At 44.3% G+C, this 19,527-nt stretch overlaps 1 protein-coding gene across 1 annotated transcript in view; it reads left to right on the forward strand.

Moving 5' to 3' along the window:
- map3k5 (mitogen-activated protein kinase kinase kinase 5) overlaps window positions 1-19,527 on the forward strand; it is a 48,175-nt gene that overhangs the window by 15,649 nt on the left and 12,999 nt on the right. The window contains exons 3-14 of the mRNA XM_035143900.2: window positions 940-963; window positions 4,724-4,917; window positions 5,962-6,130; window positions 7,032-7,138; window positions 9,947-10,117; window positions 12,482-12,594; window positions 13,754-13,913; window positions 14,786-14,939; window positions 15,064-15,171; window positions 15,672-15,724; window positions 17,105-17,200; window positions 18,766-18,847. Coding sequence (XP_034999791.2) covers window positions 940-963; window positions 4,724-4,917; window positions 5,962-6,130; window positions 7,032-7,138; window positions 9,947-10,117; window positions 12,482-12,594; window positions 13,754-13,913; window positions 14,786-14,939; window positions 15,064-15,171; window positions 15,672-15,724; window positions 17,105-17,200; window positions 18,766-18,847 — 1,431 coding nt within the window. The remainder of the gene's footprint in view (window positions 1-939; window positions 964-4,723; window positions 4,918-5,961; window positions 6,131-7,031; window positions 7,139-9,946; window positions 10,118-12,481; window positions 12,595-13,753; window positions 13,914-14,785; window positions 14,940-15,063; window positions 15,172-15,671; window positions 15,725-17,104; window positions 17,201-18,765; window positions 18,848-19,527) is intronic.

A 19,527-nucleotide genomic window follows, 5' to 3' on the forward strand; every position in this document is an offset into this window, starting at 1 on the left:
TTATGTTGTTTATTGGTTTGGGTTGTTTGTCAAGATTAAGATTACACAAAAACTAAAGGACAGATTACCACATCATTTGGTGGAATGAGTTCAATTCAATCCAGGCAATTCTTTTTTATCCCTTTATGAGATTTGCATTTCCTGACATTTTCTCTGATTTCCCAGAGAATAATGGATCTTGATTGTATCTTTGAGTGAATGAATTCAAAGGAACTTTGACTGCATTTTAGTTTTAGCTGCATTTATTAGACCCAAAGGGGAAATGTCCAACTTGCCTGAAAAGTACAATATTGGTCTTTGACTCTTTCCCTGCTATCTTGAATTGTTCCTGGGTAACTTATCTAATACTCTTTATATGTCGAATAAGCAAGATGCTTAACTTGCACAGTTAAAGGTCGACTTTTCCTACAAACAAATGTATTTATATCACTTATCCTGTAAGGGTCGCTGGGGGGGGGCTGGAGCCAATTCCAACGCAGGGCCGACATAAACCATCATTCCCCCTCCCATTCACATCTACCACAAATTTAGAGTCTCCTATTAACCTAACTCTGTGATGATGAACATGCAAACAAACAAACTCCACACAGAAGAGAGCCCAGCCGAAACCGGGATTCAAACCTACAACCTTTCCTAGTAAAATATCTTTCAATAATTTTCATTCCGTACCTCACCTGCACTGTATTCTCATCCTTTATGCTGAATTAATGGCAGCAACTGTTGCCACAGACTGTTCACAGGAACATTCATATTAGTCAACCACTCTAAATATCGACAGAGATAAAAAATCGAACTGTCTCAGGTACGTTACGTTAAATTTAAGTGCAGCTAATGGATTTGGTTTTGTCTTGTCTTGTTTAATTTAGAGTGTAAAATTGCCGCCGGGAGAGAAAATGTGCTTGTTGAATCTCTAAATGTTTTTCTCTCGTCCTCTTTCAGGAGATAATTTGCCAGAAGAACACTGTAAGTAGACAAAGCATCTTTCTCTCTTTCCTCTCGCCTTTGCCTTCGCACATTACTCACACATCACACGTATTATGTGCGGCAAAGAATATGCTTCTTCTTTCTTTTCTAACAACATGCAGGGAGCAGCAGTCCAACACCTTATGCTTCTCCTCCGTGTTGAGAGGTGTTTCTCTCCTCTGCAGCCCAGCTTTTGTTTAGAAGCCGCGATAAATGTTTGGTTTCACAGAAATGTCAAAAGAAAACAGCGTCTTCCTCCCGTTTTTTGCAAGATGCTTCTCTCAGATGAAAGCCGGTTGGTGAGTTGCGGCGACTGCACGAGCACCATCTGCATAGAAAGGTGGAACTTTGACTTGCAAAGACTGCAGCATTCAAATAAGGGGCTGATTTAAAGCAAAGGAAATCCTGTTCTTCGCTGACTCACGTCCTTTGTAGTTTCTATCTAAATGTTTCAAGATAAAATATGAAACAATTCAACAACTTAGACCTGTGTTGTATGCGGTAGTTTGTTTATTACGTTTTTAACAACGTTCAAACCCAGAGAGATCCACAGTTTTAGACCCAAGAATATTACGAGACAAGAAATGTCTCCCACGATCCCACGCTGCTTCACGACATCATCAAACTGGCTCTTTTCTTATTGCAGAAGTTTGATATTAAATGTTTGATTAAAAACACACAAAGTCTATTCATATAAAAGATTTTTTTTAAAAAGGCAGTAAATCCTGTCATTTGAAAAGCTGGAAGCATCAAATTTTGTGCATCTTTGCTCGAAATTTGCTCAAAATAAATTGATTTCCTGTCGATCCAGCCACTGAACAATCGAGCGATTCAGCAGAAAGTGGAGCAGAGTGTGATTAAGGCAGAGGCCGGCTGCGAGTCGTCCAGGAGTCCATGTCCAGGAGTCAGATGAGAGGCTTAGCTCTCCTAAGTGGCTTTTCAGAGTGGAGGGGAGGTTGCACTGATCTCTGACTCGGACTTGCACCGTGTCAGAGGAGCTGATTATCAGCCACAGTGTGAGAGCGGGAGCTCGCTGCTCCCTGATGTGCTCTCGCTCGCTTTGTTCTCTCTCCTCCTGCTATTAAAGGCATTTAACTTCAATATCTGCAATATCTTTTACATGTTGTGTCAATTCAATGCATTAAGTTTGTTCCTGCATGCAACACAATTAACATTTTTAACATTGCTTTCTTTGCTATTCAGTTTCACAAGCAAAAAACACAAAATTGTGCAGTTTTTATGATAATTTTTCTATTCATATTCATATTCATATTCATATATGCAATTGCCCCAAACATGAGTCACATGGAAGCGTTAAGCCAATAGAAAACCTCCTCTGTGGTGACATGCATCCTGAGACACAACCCAACACAAACACACTCATATTACATCACAATGAATTGTCATATTCTGCAACACTGAGAATACAGCTGCATGGCCAAAAATCATCTTCCTCTTCATGATACATGTAGATGACACGGAAATATAGATGCAGCATTATTGTTGTATTGCAGTTTAAACGTACAGTAGTTATATAGTATTTTAAGTATGATAAGGAAATTGTAGAATTTGTATTTTCAAGCTAAACATTACAAGAGGAAACTCTCAGGATGAGTAAATAACGTATTCTTGTCCCGCTGGAGCCTAAATTAACCCAAATCCCGTTTGTCATCATAAACAATAATCGGACAATCGCTGATCAGGGAGAAACAACCAAACGCTCTGCAGTTGCAAATGTACTCGACTGTTCTCTGCTCTCCACTGTGATCATAGAAATCCAGATAATTGGCCTCTGTTGTTGCATAATCAAATTGCTGTAGCTGCGTGCACAGTGTTTCCAGTGTGTTGGTGTAAATCCAGTTACTGTAGCTGCCCACTGACTTCACCTCTGCAGTCACAGCCCACAGCTACAACCTCCAGGCTCCAGGCCCATAGATGTGAGGCGCCGCAAACCTCAATGGATCATTCACTGTTGCGAGAGTTGTATAAATGTGCTAATATCAAGTTATGTCAAGCTCTAAGAAAGCATGTGTGTGTAGGTGAGTCGGCATCCGGCTCCGTCCTACTGCAAACATGCAGATGGGCCATCGGCTAACGAACCAGGTGACTCATTCACTGAACAACTGACTCATTCACCACGTTCCCCCGTGAGCCAGCGCTGCCGCAAGTGTTTCCCTCGCAGCTCACACACGTGTCACCTGCGTGCGACTAGCGGAGCTTCGCTTCCAACGACCTGCACCCTCTCTGAAATATGCAGCGGCCTTGTCATGGGATCCTGTGTCTGCATGAACCTCAGACACACACACACACAGGAGCTAAATATAGCGTCGGCGTTTTGCAACCTGTCTGGTCACACCTGGCATCAGCAGGAGTCCCAGTTTACCTTTGAGCGACGTGCAGCAAAACGGTGATGTCATGAACCACGGCTGCACAGGAGGATGCAGTTATCTGCGGATCTGCTTTCACTGCTTCAACGTCTCTCCTTCCACTTCCTCTTTTCAGTTGGCAGCAGCAGCAGCAGCAGCCGTGTGTTTTTCGAAAAGAGGCTGAAAAGCTGAAACCGGGGGAGAATATTAAAGCAGCTGTGGAACAGCTCAACCTCCCTCAGACTCTCGTGTAGTCACCGCACATCTGACATTCTGGGAATAGCTCTCCTCTGAAAGACCTCCACTGCTTCTTGAGCATGTCAACAGTGGGTTTCCTGCCTGTCTCGTTCTCTGTGTACTGTCTGTAAACACCACACGCACGTGTTTGCTCTTTGTTTATTCAGCAGCGGCGAGCGACAGCAGCTGGAGCATCGCTACCGCTGCTGCAGGAGAAAACTGTCAAGTTAACACAAACACACTAATCTACCTCCAGACCCAAAAAAACGAAAGCACAGAAAGCACACGTGTCTGGAATTAGAGCTCAGCGGATAAAGAAGAAAGATTGTGGTGCTAAAACTAAAACAGATGAAAACAAATGACTCCTGGATGCAGCAGCTGCAGCAAATAACCGGGCAGAGGTTCTGCACCAGGTGAACGGCAGCACGTCTGCTTCCCCAGGCTGCAGGAACAAGGGGAGGGCGCCGCTCTGAGTGTTTGCGGTTGTAAGACAGAAGCTGGTAATGTGGCTGTCGCCGCTGATGCAGATCACTCCACCCGGCGGCTGTCTGTTTAGACTGGTGTCGTCTGGTCGGAGTCGAATCCCTGGTCTCAAACTGGGGGGAAGCAACAAGAAATGTGCTTCCTCCACATGCATTGTTTGGTTTCCTATACGGTGTCTGTAAAGTCGGCTGTAGAGAGAGTTCAGACGAGGTAATTGTTCAGAGAAGCTGAGTATTCTACTGAAATATAAATGTACACCTTGTACTTTAAGGATATTTTTTTACCTAGAAAACACTATAATCTTAGTTTGGTTATCGATACCTATGATAGCTGCATATGCTCCGTTGCTGCATTGTATAGCTGTGTGTCATCCGTAAAAATGTTACCATCCACTATTCAAAATCAATTTCGGATCCACTAATGTGTTCCTTCCTTCTCGGGCCATGTCCCACCCCTCCACACAACATCATTGAAATCGGTTGAGTGGTTTTTGCTAACTAACAAACAAACGCAGATGAAAACATAACCTCCAAAATTAAATTTGACATGACTACACCCACGTTTGGCTCAAATACAGCTGCTGCCTCTTTCACACCACAATGCTTTAGAAAACCCTCCGATGCCTCGATGAACAGATATTTGGTTTCCCAACCCTGCGTCTCTTGTGTCCACAGACGTGCTCGGCCAACTACACCTTCATCCCGTACATGGTGACGCCGCACAACAAGGTGTACTGCTGTGAGAGCAGCCTGATGAAGGGCCTCACCGAGCTGATGCAGCCCAGCTTCGAGATGCTGCTGGGGCCCATCTGCATGCCGCTGCTGGACCGCTTCATCCAGCTGCTCAAAGTGTCCCAGGCCAACTCCCAGTGAGTCCAGCAAACTGGGGATAATGGGTGGACTGGACCAAAGGATTTCATGCTTTTAAATATTTAATAAAAACATAATTACCATATCACTTACAGATGACATTGTAAAATAAGTGAAATAAGGAAACGGGAGCTAACGTTGTTTTACCAGAATCGAAGGTTGACAAATAAATCAGGTCGCTCACATATGAGGAAGAAGCCGAAGTTACAGTTCCTGTTAAGACCATTAGCTCTTTGGTGTTTTCAGCACTGAGACCGTTTCTCTTTGGATTTATTGTCCGTCTCTTCCCATTTTGACTTGCCGATATTATTTTTATGTGTTGCCTCCCTCGGCTTTTGAAAAACACATTTACACCTCAGCTGCTGCAGTAACATTTGAGACTTTCCTGCCAACAGTCGGCGGAGCTGCCAGAGAGATGGAAGCTCTGCTCCAGCCTCAGAGACTCAGAACTTACACTTGGATGAAGCCTCAGTTTCCTGGACACCAGTTTTAAGCATCACTGGAAAACGACCTGAACACAAACTGTAAATGTGTCAAGGAGAATAATGTTTCCTGTACTCCTGAGAGATCTTTGGATTTTAATGCCGACTTTGGTGCTTTAAATAATGGTTGACTGAGTTTTGCTGGAAATGAAAAAGGTTCTTTCTCCAGTTCCTTATTCAAAACGTTAAGTGACTCACAAAAACTGAGTATGTGCTGGTTATAATTTCTACTTTAATCTTGTCACTACTTGCACTAGAGCCGATTTGCCAAGATTTCAAAGTTGGCTTGACACCAGTTACACGTCAGTGGTAATGTTAGACGAGGGAAGAAAACATGAAATAATCAGACGGTTAAATGTCCTTGTCTGAGAATAACACAATATGATGTTGGTTTCAATTTGCTTACTGGACTGGAAGTATGAAAATATTTAATTTATGAAATATTTCCTCTGAAATACATTATTTAATATCCCCTTGTAATAGTGCAACAGTAACAGCAGCTGAGGCAGCCACAGACTTATTGCTCTTATACTTCTAACCAGTGTTTTTTTTGTCCTCCAGTCAGTATTTCCGTGAGACGATTCTGAACGAGATCCGTAAAGCCCGGGAGCTGTACACTGGCCTGGAGCTGGCCGCCGAGCTGAGCCGGATCCAACAGCGGCTGGACAACGTTGAGTGCCTCTCAGTGGACATCGTCATCAACCTGCTGCTGACGTACAGGGACATCCAGGTCAGCAGCGTGTCGTCAACTTGTCCTGTGTTCAGACAACTCTACAAATGAGATCAATGAAGAGACAGTTTCCAACCGTCTCCGTTTTCAATGTATCGCCTCTAAAACAAGGAGATTCAAATCAAAACGCAGAAGTATGGATGTGGCCTCAGATTATCTCAATATATCGTAAAAAAATAGATCAGCCGTACGTTTTCTCTTTAGATCAGCACTCGTAGAAACTTTCAGCCGAACATCCCACAAGGTCACGAGTTTCCAGGATAAACTACGAGGGAACATTATTCACCAAACTACCTTTCTCCAGCTCAGCCACACTAATGATCCGTGTGCGTGCGGATGTCTCCGACCTTGGCAGAGGAAGCTGCTGTGTTAACTTTACTGTACAACCGAGAGAGAGTTCCCCGCCTCGTCCCCGTCACTGTCTCCGACCTCTCGCTGCCCGTGGAGAGCTCCGGGGCGAAGCTTTTCTTCTGCTCGTCTCAAGTCTTCCGGCTCGTCTTCGCTCTTTAGTCTTTTCACATTGTGGTGGCGCTCGCTGTCCAGATCCTCCCACTCACCGTAGGCAGCGCTCGAGCTCATAAATCATTCATTAGAACAACAAGCAATGTGGCCGTGCTGAATTATTCAACGTGCTTTGGGTATAGCGACGATGCCGGCGAGTAGGAGCGACAAAAATGTGATGAAGGGGCCACTCAATTATTGAAGTGCGTTTGGTGTCCGTCAGACTGTCGCGTCTCAGACAGAATAAAGGGACATCAGACCCCCGGCCTCACAGCAGCTCAGCGCCTCCGTGTGTTGCGCTGCATGTCTGGAGGACGCTGGTGCACGAATGTCCCACAATGCTTAGCGATGATGATGATGAAGCTCACCGGTGTGTGTGTGTCCCTCCCTTGTCCTCCAGGATTACGAGTCCATCGTGAAGCTGGTGGAGACGCTGGAGAAGCTCCCGACCTTTGACCTCGTGGCTCATCCGCACGTGAAGTTCCACTACGCCTTTGCACTGAACCGGTGAGACGGCAACTTTCACACAACACAACAACACAACACGGCAACACACCCAGTGACACTCACTGACACCACCAGACATGGACACTGAGTTTCACACATCTACCAGGAGGTTTTCATTTGTGTCTGTGAAGGTAAATTGCATCTAATATGTAATTATACATATTTGAAGGGTGACGGTTGAGGATTTGGATCTGCAGGTCGGAACTGGTGCATTTCCAGTGTCTGATGTTTTCAATGAGCTTATCTGTGACTAACCGTGTGAGGCAACCTGAGGGCGTCTGAGCATCTTTTCCTTCTACTTCCCGATTCGTCACAGGTCATTTTTGTACTTTTATCTGGACCTGGTTATCTGTGTGTTTTTTGGCATTATTGCTTTTTATTACTCAGCTGCAATCAAACGAGGGTTTTGGTCTTTTTGGCCCAATTCTCCCTGAAACAGCAGCAGGATGTGAATCATAACATGTTGCTATGAGTGGGATTCTGCATTTGTGACTTTACGAGTTGGAAATGAAAGAGTTTCACGAGTTTCTCTCTTTTTTTTAAAAGCAGGTTCCCAAGCAGCAGCGAGATTATTAGTAGCATGTGTACAGTTACTGCTACTCAGGAAAAAGACCCACGTTACAAGCACAGGAGGCTTCAACCGCCTGTTTCTCACCCGCGGTTTCCGTGGCCCTGTCGCCTCAAACAGCCATAAAAACGTGCTGTTCTGTAATTTGGCAGCGGCTGGAAAATGTTTGTGCCAGGTGCCAAGATGCGAGAGTGTTAGCCGCTACTGTCTGGTCAGATATTTTCTCATATTCGTGTTAAAGACTGAAGACTCTCGCTGAGATGCGTCAGATCTTCAGGTTGAGAGCAGGACGCCGTGAGAGAATCGAAGAGGAGTTGGTTGAATCAATTTTCAGCAATTCATCGAAAGTAGGTTCTCTGCTTCTAAATGAATCTGAAGTGAGCGTTCACTAATTATCTCGCAGCATCAGACACGTGACTGGGGAAGAATCTCCTCCGTCCAAACACCCATCAGCCCTCTGGGGAGGAGAGGAAAGAAATGGAGAGATGCACGAGGGGCGAGAGAGAGGGAGCAGGTCTCGTCTCCCTCTGGACGGTCTCCATAGTAATAGCTGTCAGCTCACACGTTTTCTTTAACCTTCGTGCTCGGCAGAGAAGCCACGTTACGTTCTCCAGGATTCTGCTCTCGCTCTGTGCCCGTGTGAGACTCTGCAGGAGAGCGACAGGCGTTTCTCTCTGAAGTCTGACGGTTGAAATGAGGGGAATTTTTTAAAACCTCAGAACAAAAGCAAATTCCCCCAATGCAGCGGTTTGATGCATAAATTTGCATCGTTAATGAGGAAGGTGAATTTCCTGCAGCTTTCAATGACCTTTGTTGGTATTAACACTCCACGTGTTGAATAGGACGTATAACTGAACGGCTGCTTTATCCTCACTGATTGACAGAGTAGTTTCCTCGATGTCTCAGATTCATGGGTCTTGAAGAACAAAATCAATTCAGTCACGTTTAGGAGACTATTATTTGTAATTTGTGAATTTGTGTGCAGATCTATAGAATTGAAATGTGGTTTCATAAGGCTGGATCCTTTCCTTCCAGGTGAGTTAGAGCAGAACGCGCCGTTTCAGGTGAAGCCTCAGCTCTCTGAACAAAAGTGACTTTTTTTTTTTAACGACCCAAGTAACCTGTGTAATTTAAGTCGGGCTCTTAATGGACCTCGTCTGTGCCAAGTATCGTGTCGCACAACAAAACGCTGTGCACCAGTTACCTAGCTACACAAACACACACACATGCACACTTGGCTGTTTTGATTCACTCTGCTCAGACCACTCAGTGTGATATAAAGGCACAGATTTTAACATTATCAATATTAATATTCATACTGAACAGTATATTTAAACTATAGATGCTTCACAAATAAAAAAATGTATGTTATCAAGAATCTGAATGTGTTAATGTTGTTAAGGCAACAACATTAACACATATCACAGTGACACACACAAGACAGGAAATAGATGCTATTGCCAATTTATACATATTTATATATATTTTAACTCAAAAATCCATATCAGCCATATTGCTCTCTACTCTAAGTGGGCTCGACAGAATCAGACAAACCTCCTGAAGTGGATGGAGACATATAAAGTAACTGTTGTGTTACATGTTGTTGTGTTACATGTTGTTGTGTATCTGTTGTTAAGTCGGAGAAGGTGCCACCTGTTACACCCTCTGCGATGTGGACTCTCATTGAAACTCTCATTATGTCATTATCCAAAAATAGAAAAGAATTAAAGGAAGTGTTCACATGCTGATCTGTTCAATGGACCGTGGAAGGTTCAAACAACCTATTTGTAATTCATTTACTTTCTGAATTTGCCAATTTATATATATTTTTCATGAGACGTTTTTCATCTCATTCGTCCCTTTATATATTCTGTTGAATATGTCACTTTCAAAGTAAATGTCCCTGATTTAGCAGCTCCATTAAGATAGAGACAGACTTCTAGGCTCATGAAATTGAAATTGGTGCAGTGACCCTTTAAGATGAGGAATCAAATACCCAGGATCGTTTTCCACTGACACACGTCTGGATACTTACTGAAATGTGATTAGTTTCATGCTTCACCGCTGCAGGCGAATCTCTCACTCAAGTTCAGAAATGTCCAAACTTTCATTTCTGACCGTGCACGCTGTGTGTGTGTGTGTGTGTGTGTGTGTGTGTGTGTGTGTGTGTGTGTGTGTGTGTGTGTGTGTGTGTGTGTGTGTGTGTGTGTGTGTGTGTGTGTGTGTGTGTGTGAGCGTAGGAGGAACCTGCCAGGTGACCGACAGAAAGCCCTGGACATCATGCTGCCCCTGGTGGAGGACGAGGAGAAGGTCGCCTCGGACATCTACTGCCTGGTGGGACGCATCTACAAGGACACGTTCCTGGAGTCTCACTTCACTGACACGCAGAGCCGAGATAACGGCGCGCTGTGGTGAGAGAGCAGTGTGTGTGTCTGTGTGTGTGTGTCTTTTGTGTGTGTCTTTTGTTTGAGTATTAAACTTTAAAGAGTGAGGAGGGCACCTTTGGAAAATGAGGACGTTTTGACAGGTTCCTCAAAGGGCTGTTTTAGTTTCAGGGTCGTGGTTAGAAATATATTTGGGATTTCTTTTAGATTTATAACCAAGATAACACAAAAACAACTGAATGGATTTGTTTTCCTCTAAAATCATTCATTTACTGGAAGAAATAAATCAGATTTCTATGAGTGTGTGAAATTATGTGCAGCTTTATTTAATTTGAGGGGTTGTTGGGCATTGGCGGAGGAATGTGCTCTGCTGAAGTAACTTCTATAAGTGTTTTTAATTAACTTCAATGAAATACAATTTGTTGTAAATAGGATTAAATAACTTATACTTCTAAAACTCTTAAAATATAATCAGCAAAACCAAAAGAAAGATAAAATCTGTCCGGGAAGGTTGTGATGTTCACTCGGCATCACATCGATGACTCTTCATAAACGGTTGTGTGTGTGTGTGTGTGTGTGTGTGTGTGTGTGTGTGTGTGTGTGTGTGTGTGTGTGTGTGTGACTCACATAGAAACAACACAACACACACAATTAGAAGATGTGTTTTCTAAAGACAAGATGCTTGATGAGTATCTTTATTCTGACTCAGCTAATCGTGTGGTTTTCCGTGAATGGTTCTATGAATCAGGGACGTCAGCTGTAAAAACCCTTTTGTTTCCCTGTTGGTGTCGTTACTTTCATTCAAGGAGACGAACGCAGGTTCCTCCGACAAGTTCCTCTCAAGGAGACGAGGCTGGAAAAAACACAGAGCGCGTCACAGTCAGGGCAAATGAGAAGAACACGAGGAACCAGAGAACATACGTGAACAACCGGGAGGCCGACGTGATTAAAAGAGATGAAATGAGGCGTTTGATTGTGATGAGTAATGTTAACGAGAGGAAGGCGTGGAGAGGAAGTGATGCTGCACCAGCACGTATCAGAAGCAGTTTAATCACAGGTGTAACTCTTAACAGCCTTAATTACTTTACGCTTAAAGGAGAAGCCATTCAATTCGAGTAATTGGTGAATGTTAGAGACAATTTCCCTGCGAATGCATCATCCCATAATACTGACGTCAGTGCAGCTCTTAGGAATTAAAAAAGGGGAACAACTTAACCTGGTAACATTATTTAAAAATGAGTGTTGAAGTCGGATGGGAACACCCCCTACTGGCTACTGGCTACAAAAATATAACTTTTAATAATAATTAATAATTCCCCTAAACATGTCTGATATTTTAAAATCAAGATCCGTGAATTATTCTCTAAGAAATCAGGGGAAATTTTGAAAAACACCCGAACAAACAATGTTAAATGTGAAAAATAAGATTCCTGGATCTGACACCAAAATGTACAGATGGATAGATAGATAGATAGATAGATAGATAGATAGATAGATGGATGGATGGATGGATGGATGGATAGATGGATAGATAGATAGATGATGGATAGATGGATAGATGGATAGATAGAGAGATGATATTTGGATAGATAGATAGATAGATAGATGGATGGATGGATGGATGGATGGATGGATAGATGGATAGATGGATAGATGGATGGATAGATAGATAGATGGATAGATGGATGGATGGATGGATGGATAGATGGATAGATAGATAGCAGCAACGTCTCACACTATATACGTGGAAGATGACAAGGTGCAAAGGTATTTAGGGGAAAACAACAGCGAGAGATCCCTTGAGGTTAAAAGCTTGAATAAGCTCCAGAGAAACCTGCTGGATCTCCATGATGCATGTGCAGGGTTTGCAGAATCCAGGAATTCAGAGTCAGATCAGGGTCCTGGCTAACGCGTCTCCCCCCCCCCTCAGGAGTATATGGTTGTGATGTGAGCGCAGAGGAGCGAACAGCACCTGACGGAGGTCGACTTGACAATAACACCCAGCTGTCAATTGCCTCCTTCCTGGAATTTGCTCTTTTCGATCTCATATCTTTGTCGCCGGAACACGCTGCTTCGGTAATCACGCTCCCATCTGGCTGTTATTTCCAGCTCCGTGTCACATCTTGGCTGATTCCCCTGATAACATTCTCGTCACTTCCCCTCAGTAGAACAGATTGGTCATTAAATAAATTACATGTCTTGTTTAGCGAGGGTGCTCACAGTTGTTGTTGTTTGCTGTTCCGTGGCCCCAACTCAATATGGCTGTGATTGTTTCTGGGTTTTTTGAGTTGACGTGTCTGGGGGGGGGCCCGAGACGTCATCTGTTATCTCAGAGACGCTGGGATTTTGGAGGAAGGATATTTATTGGAGTAATTTTTCTTATCACCTCAGGTTTAAAAAGGGTTTTGAGTCCGAGCCGACGCTGCACTCGGGTATCAACTACGCTGTTCTCCTCCTGGCGGCCGGGCACCAGTTCGACACGTCGTTCGAGCTCCGCAAAACAGGTGAGTGGACGCTGGAGTGGATATTATGTGTGTGTGTCTCTTCACCCTGCAGACGCTGCTTTTCATTTGACTACATCGAACCTGCTGAGTAACCACTGAGAAATCCATCCCTGCCGTGTCCTCGCTCTGCAGCAGCAGCTCTTCGCGATGCGTCACGTCTGACCATGGAAAAGACTCAGCTCCTTTACAAAAGCAAAGCTGCTATTTTACACTTTGCATTAATGCCTGGAAATCAGAACAAAACTGCAAGCCACACTTTAATACTCTCACCGGCGGAAAATGAGGCGAGCCACTCAGTGACAAAGCCGCAGAAATGTACAACCTTACGCTGCAGTTTCCCTGAGATCTACTGAGCTTTGCACGGCTTGACTTTACTCTACGTGTCCGCTGAGAGTTCTGACTTGTTCAGGTCGTACGTGCATGACCACACTTCCATTAATACTGAAATTATGGTCCTGATGTTCACCTGATCCCACATCCCAGTAGGCGGAGCATGCACCTTGTTAAAGAAACCTATAAAACATAATTCCCTGGATCCGCCCCTTTGTTCGGATCACTGCCAAACTTGAATGGCTTGTTTTCTGGACCATGTCTCATCCTTTCACCAAGTTTGGTGGAAATCTGTTCCCTAGTTTTTGCGTTATCGTGTTGACAATCAAAGGGACGGAGTGAAAACAACACGACCTCCTCAGCCTTTGCTCCCAATCTTTGCCTTTTGCCCCGCGGCTCAGAGTAGCTCAGGAATGTGGGAAACGGAGCAGCCGGTCCTGGGAATCCGCCTGCAGCTCCGTAATGTGGCCCCACCCTCCGTCCCTGTAGACCCTGCTCACTCCTGCACTCATCCCGGTGACCCCCACCCCGCCCCCCCACCTGACTCCACGAATGGTTGGTTCCTGCAGCCGCATACTGTGCAGGACATGTATCAGCAGCTCCCCCGCAACAGAACCCGGGGAATATCATAACAAGTATCTTTCAACTCTTGCTGAGCACAATGACAGATTATAAAAAAGGCTAAAGCGTGTTGTGGCACATCCATGCAGAGTTTGCATGTTTTTTTTCCCTCCACTATCTCATCTACTTCAAATCTCAGTTGGTGATGCTCCAAAGGGGAAACACAATAAAACGATTACATGCTTGTATCTGTCGTTGTGTCTTGCAGGCGTGAAGCTGAGCAGCCTGCTGGGTAAAAAAGGCAGCCTGGACAAGCTGCAGAGCTACTGGGACGTGGGCTTCTTCCTGGGCGCCAGCATCCTGGCCTGCGACAACAACAGGGTCATCCAGGCCTCTGAGAAACTCTTCAAACTCAAAGCCCCCATCTGGTGAGGAAACGTCAGGAGCCGCTCTCGGATTAGCTCGCAGGAAAAACAAAGCTCAGCCCACGTCCATCACCGACTGTGTCTGTGCCGCTGTGCTCTGTCTTGTTCTGTCCTGGAACCACAGTTTGTCTAATATGCAAGTATCGAGTGTGTTTCTGGTGGAGAACAGAAAATATCAGGAGGAACTCACTTTGCTCATTTGATCGGCGTCTCTCTCTCCCCACATGAGTCTGGTGTCGTGAAGAGTTTAACACGTGTTGCAATGGAAATCAACGGCTCCAGGGAGGGAAAGTGCTTCTCTCCAACGAGTTTGACATTGAAATGGTGCAAAGGACAGTTAACGAACAAGCTCACACATTTAGCTTCAGCTTTAATGACACCGACAAGATAACAACCACGAGAAAAAGGTTTTTCTTTAACCTTCAAGTACGGAATTATTGATGTGCATAAACTGAAAAATATAAAATATAAGACCCAAGATCTCCGTTAATTTAACATCTCTACATGCTCACGGAATCCTTTTATTGGTTAATTGTCTTTGTGACATAATTTCAGATGTTAAATTCATCGCAGGAGGTTTTAAGAGACGGTTTCATATCTGCAGCTCTGTTCCTGCAGTGGGTTAAGTCCCTGCTGTTCTTTATTTGTGTTTGTGCTGTGAAAAGCTCTTTAAGTTTTCCATTAATGTCATAAAGACAAATGTTTCCCAGCATGCAAACACAATCATGTAGCATCATTTGTGTTTATGATTCTTCCTCAGCTGAGTTATTCAGATTTTTCTGGGATACGTGCGTTTGGTTAAATAACGATTTGGCTTCCGAACAAGCTGGGTTGTGTTTTTCTTTAACCCCTCTCGTGCCTGTGGCTGGTTTCAGGTACCTGCGCTCGCTGGTGGAGACCATCCTGATATATCAGCACTTCAAGAAGCCCGGTGTGGAGCAGCCGGCCCCCAAGCAGGAGCTGATGGATTTCTGGATGGACTTCCTGGTGGAGGCGACCAAGAAGGATGTCTCCTCTGTCCGGTTTCCTGTAAGTGACACGAGGCGAGGAAACCGAGGCCAAACAATGCCCGAGGAAACAGAAGAGCTCCTGCATGCTTTACAAAAGTGATTTGGTGAAATGAATGACCGCATGTATTTTTCTGTGTCTCTAGGTGCTGATATTAGAGCCCACGAAAGTGTACCAGCCTTCGTATTTGTCCATAAACAAAGACGTGGATGACCACACGGTGTCTATCTGGCACGTTGCCCCAGACGACAAGGTGGGTGACCTACTGCGGTGAAACCACAGCGTTTACAGCCGAGCATCCTTCAGCTGATGCTGAATGTAACCACAGCAACGATACTGATGCGTTACACTATCTATCTGGTCAAGTGATGAAAAAAAAACAAAAGATGGCTTCACATTTATCAGCAGAAGTTAAGTGATGGATGAAGATTTTCCTGTTTCCGCTCAGGAAGTTGTTTGTATTTATTGATTACTTCCTCGTATTGTATCGTATTTTTGCAGCAGATGCATTGTTTGCTCTCCAGTAACTGATCCTCTAACATCAGCAGCACCGACATCATGTTTTCATTTATTTCCTGCGCCACAACCACTCCAATAAAACCCCTAATGTCTTTTTATTACTGTGAGGTCCCTCAGCAAATTTGGGAATCGTGCTTCCACTGTGATACGACCATCAGTCAGCCGAGTGTCTCAGTTTATCTTCTCCCCGAAGCTGTGATGATCTCATTTGTTTTTTAATCTGTCTTCCTGCAGAACAAAGGGATTTATGAGTGGAACTTCAGCGCCACATCAGTTCGAGGTGTCAGGTCAGTGTCTCCTGTCTTCACTGACGCGCTCGTGGTTACGGCCGAGTGGTGTCACAGTAACCTCACACGTGTCTCCACCCGGGGGGAAGGGTTGGAATTTAGCGTTGCAGGCGGTGATATTGTGAATTCTTAATTTTTCTGCAAACCACAGAATCAGATGAATGTTCAAAATCATTTTCTGCCCTCACAAAAGTTGCATAAACGTTAAAACCTCAATTTAATTTTCATTAAAGTTGCATTTAAAGTCGCATTCATCAGTCGCATGCTGACGTGCAACAATTGCACCAGTGGATATAAAAGTAAACTTCAAAAGAGAAGAAGCAGAATTAGACATTAACAGTAAACAACACACAACATCCAAATTTCCAAGTCCTTCTGTGCAAGAATATTATACCTAAGCACTTTAATTTGATTTAATTTGTCTATAATGAATGTACAACTATCGGGATTCAGCCCTCTGCACAACATCTGTCTTGAATAAGAGATCATGCTCTCAATGAAACTACCTGTTTGAATGTAGGAGTTTCTATTGTTCCAAATTAGAAAAATAACAGATGCATATTAAAATGAAATAGCTGAAAAATACAAGTATGATTAATTAGCCGTCCAGGAGCAACTGATCAGAGGAGATACGTGTGTATAAGAGTCCCATTAGGGTCGGACATGAATCAGCATCGAGACACAGAATCTCTGCTAGAAGCATTTGATGTGATTCCCTCTCGATGTGCAGATAAATAACACAAGAGCGCGAGCGGATCTGTGTGTTACTATCACTTCACCTCACACAGCTCCCGACCGAACCACAGTGCAGACGATGTCTTGCTCTGCGTCTGCTCCTCCACGGCCCTCAGAGGAATTCAGTGACAGATCAGAGAGAGCGAGCGGAGGGCCGTGCTCACGCGTTGCTAGGGAACGACTGATTCTCCTCTCAGCCTGCAGACAGTCAGCAGGACACAATCGCAGCTCGACAATACGACCACACGGCACACGGCGCTCCGGTGTCTGGCTCAGCCTCGGCAGAACCAGGCCGAGCGATCAATCCCGGTGGATACAAGTTTCAATTTGGTCGTTGAGTCGAAGCTGTCTGCGTCTTTTGTGCAGAAATTCAGCATCGTTAGATTTTATTTTAAATATTTGTGTATGTTGCAGCTGAAACTCACAAAACGACAAAACTACATATCCACAGGTTGTGTTGATGTTGCTTCTGTGTGTAAATCCATGTACTGGGCTTTGTGTTTTGATGGAGTGACACAGCGTCTTTTATCTGGTCCCAGACATTTGATGGCTGACGTCACGAGTCCGGTGAAAGGCGTCTTTCACTCTGAACCCCCGCGCTCTGATGAGGTCACTGTTGGACTAAACTGTGCTTTCTCTCCTCAGCATCAGCAAGTTCGACGAGCGCAGTGCCTTCCTCTACGTCCTGCACAATGCCGACGACTTCCAGATCTATTTCTGCACAGAGATGCACTGCAAAAGGTCGGTCCGTCTCTTGAAATGTGTGTTAGAGCAGCAAACGAGTTCAAAACACCAGTAATAGAGAAGTAAACATGCAATATAAACACAAGGAAATATAGAAAATAGCAATAATATGTGCAAAATAAACAGAAAATACACAAAAAAGTGTTTTCCTCCATTACTAACAAATAACCAATGTTTATAACTCCGTCATTACTAAAAAAACAATATCAGTTATAGAGATTTTACAACTTTAAAACTTAAATTTGCTTTATGCTCAATAAAGAATGAGAAAATGATTGTAGTGGGTCGTCCCCTAACCAGAAGGTCGTAGGTTCAATCCCCTGGGTTTTTCAGTCTGCATGCTGAAGCTGAAATCTGCCCCTGACGCTTGTTGTCAGCGTGATAAACGACGTGTGATAGAACAAAAAGTTCAGCAAATATTCCGACGCTCTCTCGTCAGCTCTGTTCTCAGGTTGGAAGCTTCTCACCTTCCCTCTCACCGCTAACGCACCTTCTCTCGTGTCGACGCCAGCGTGTTCCTCGCTCGCCGCGCAGCGAAGCGCCGACTGTTCCGACTTGTGACTTTCACATCGGAGGCTCCCGAGCACTTCCAGTTCCATTATCCCCGAGTGTGAGAGTCAGTGAGTCATGCCTGCTGGTGTTGTGATGCTGCTCTCCTTTTCATACAGGGGAACGGGGAGTGACAGTGGGGGGGGGGAGGAGGAAGGGAGGAATAAGAGGTGCTTGCAAAGTGGAAGAGATCCAGTCTAATTGTGCATATGCATGATTGGCATGTGCACACGTGTACCAGCGAACACCTGCAGGCATGTTGTGTGTGTGACGGAGAATCAAGGCGACTGATTCACAGCTTGTGTGCGGTGGGAGTGGTAAAGGTCAATAACTGTGTGTGTGTGTGTGTGTTTGGGTCGATGTGTGTGTGTGTGTGTGTGTGTGTGTGTGTGTGGGAGGTGTGCATGTAAACACACTCTAACCCCTTCTGGATCACTACACCAGCTTGTAAATAAAGCCACTCAATCACAATATGGACTCCGTGGATCCGAGACAACACATGTAAATTGTCCCAAACGTACACACGTCAATAAGTGCCTGCCCACCTGAGCATTGGGGGGGGGGGGGCATTGGGCCTGCATTTCTAAATTTAGAAATGCAGGCTGTAGAGTTTTAGATTTTTGATTGATTGTTGCTTCAGGTTTCTGCAGGAACACATTTAACACAATTTAACACATGCTGAAGCTGTCAACGTCAAAAACATAATAATAACTACAGATTTCACTGTATATTCTTAGATGCAAGCAGTACAGTGTTAGATTATCTTTCTGTATTTTACGTTTTCCAGTTTTCCGAAACCTGCTGCTATTGTTCAGTCTTCATCTTCACAACGAAGCCGACAACCTGACAAACGAGCTCGAAGCTGAAGTTTAACTCTTCAAATGCCGAAGCTGTCGATGTTAAAACACTTTGCAGGTTCACGGTGTAACTTTAATCTCCGTCATGAATCTGCTGCTCAAGGGATTTTCACAGTATTTCCTGAGCAGGACGCTAACCGGGCTCTTCTCTGTTAGGTTCTGTGATCTGGTCAACAGCATCACCGAGGAGACGTGGAAAGGTCCAGAGGAGGGAGACTGCGACAACGACGCCTTGGAGGTGAGAAGCCTGGATTCACTTCTTTGTTGCATTGAACCGAGTCTCGACAAAAGATTGAGTTTCAGCCTTAGAGCTGAATTTCTTTGTCTTGGTGAATAAACGTCGAAGATTTACAGGCTAAAGCGATAATATCAGATTCTGTTGAGGAACAGGAACCGAAACATTAGTGCTGTGAACAAATGACCTGGCACAGTGTCATTTTTACCATCTGTATCCAAAATGACTGCCCTTGGGATTTTCCTTCAGCAAAATATACGTTTTGCACTTTTAATTTTAATTCTAACTTTAATTCATCCCTTTCCTGCATTGTTTTGTTACATCCTGTTGTGTTTCTGTGGTTTATTTTGTCCATGTTCTTAATATGTCACAGGAAATCTGATTTCTGACGGAAGAAAATCAATTAATTAATTAAAATCAATTAATTTCAACAATTGATTTGCACTAGACAAGTTTTTCTTTATTTCCAAACCCTTGAATATTTGTAAGTCTTCCATCAAAAGACCAAACTAGACTCTACTTTAGCATTTTCCTTTTTCTGATCCGGTGTGTTTTATTATTGATAAGTGACTGAGCTCTGACACCTGCTGCTGCACTCACCTGCACTCACTCCCCAGTGGAGCCTCGGGAGGAGAAAACCTAATTACCCAAAACACAGCCGCACCCTGTTTGCCTCGGCTCGG

Source organism: Hippoglossus stenolepis, chromosome 20, assembly GCF_022539355.2.
Source record: "Hippoglossus stenolepis isolate QCI-W04-F060 chromosome 20, HSTE1.2, whole genome shotgun sequence".
In the NCBI taxonomy this organism is placed as follows: Eukaryota; Metazoa; Chordata; class Actinopteri; order Pleuronectiformes; family Pleuronectidae; genus Hippoglossus; species Hippoglossus stenolepis.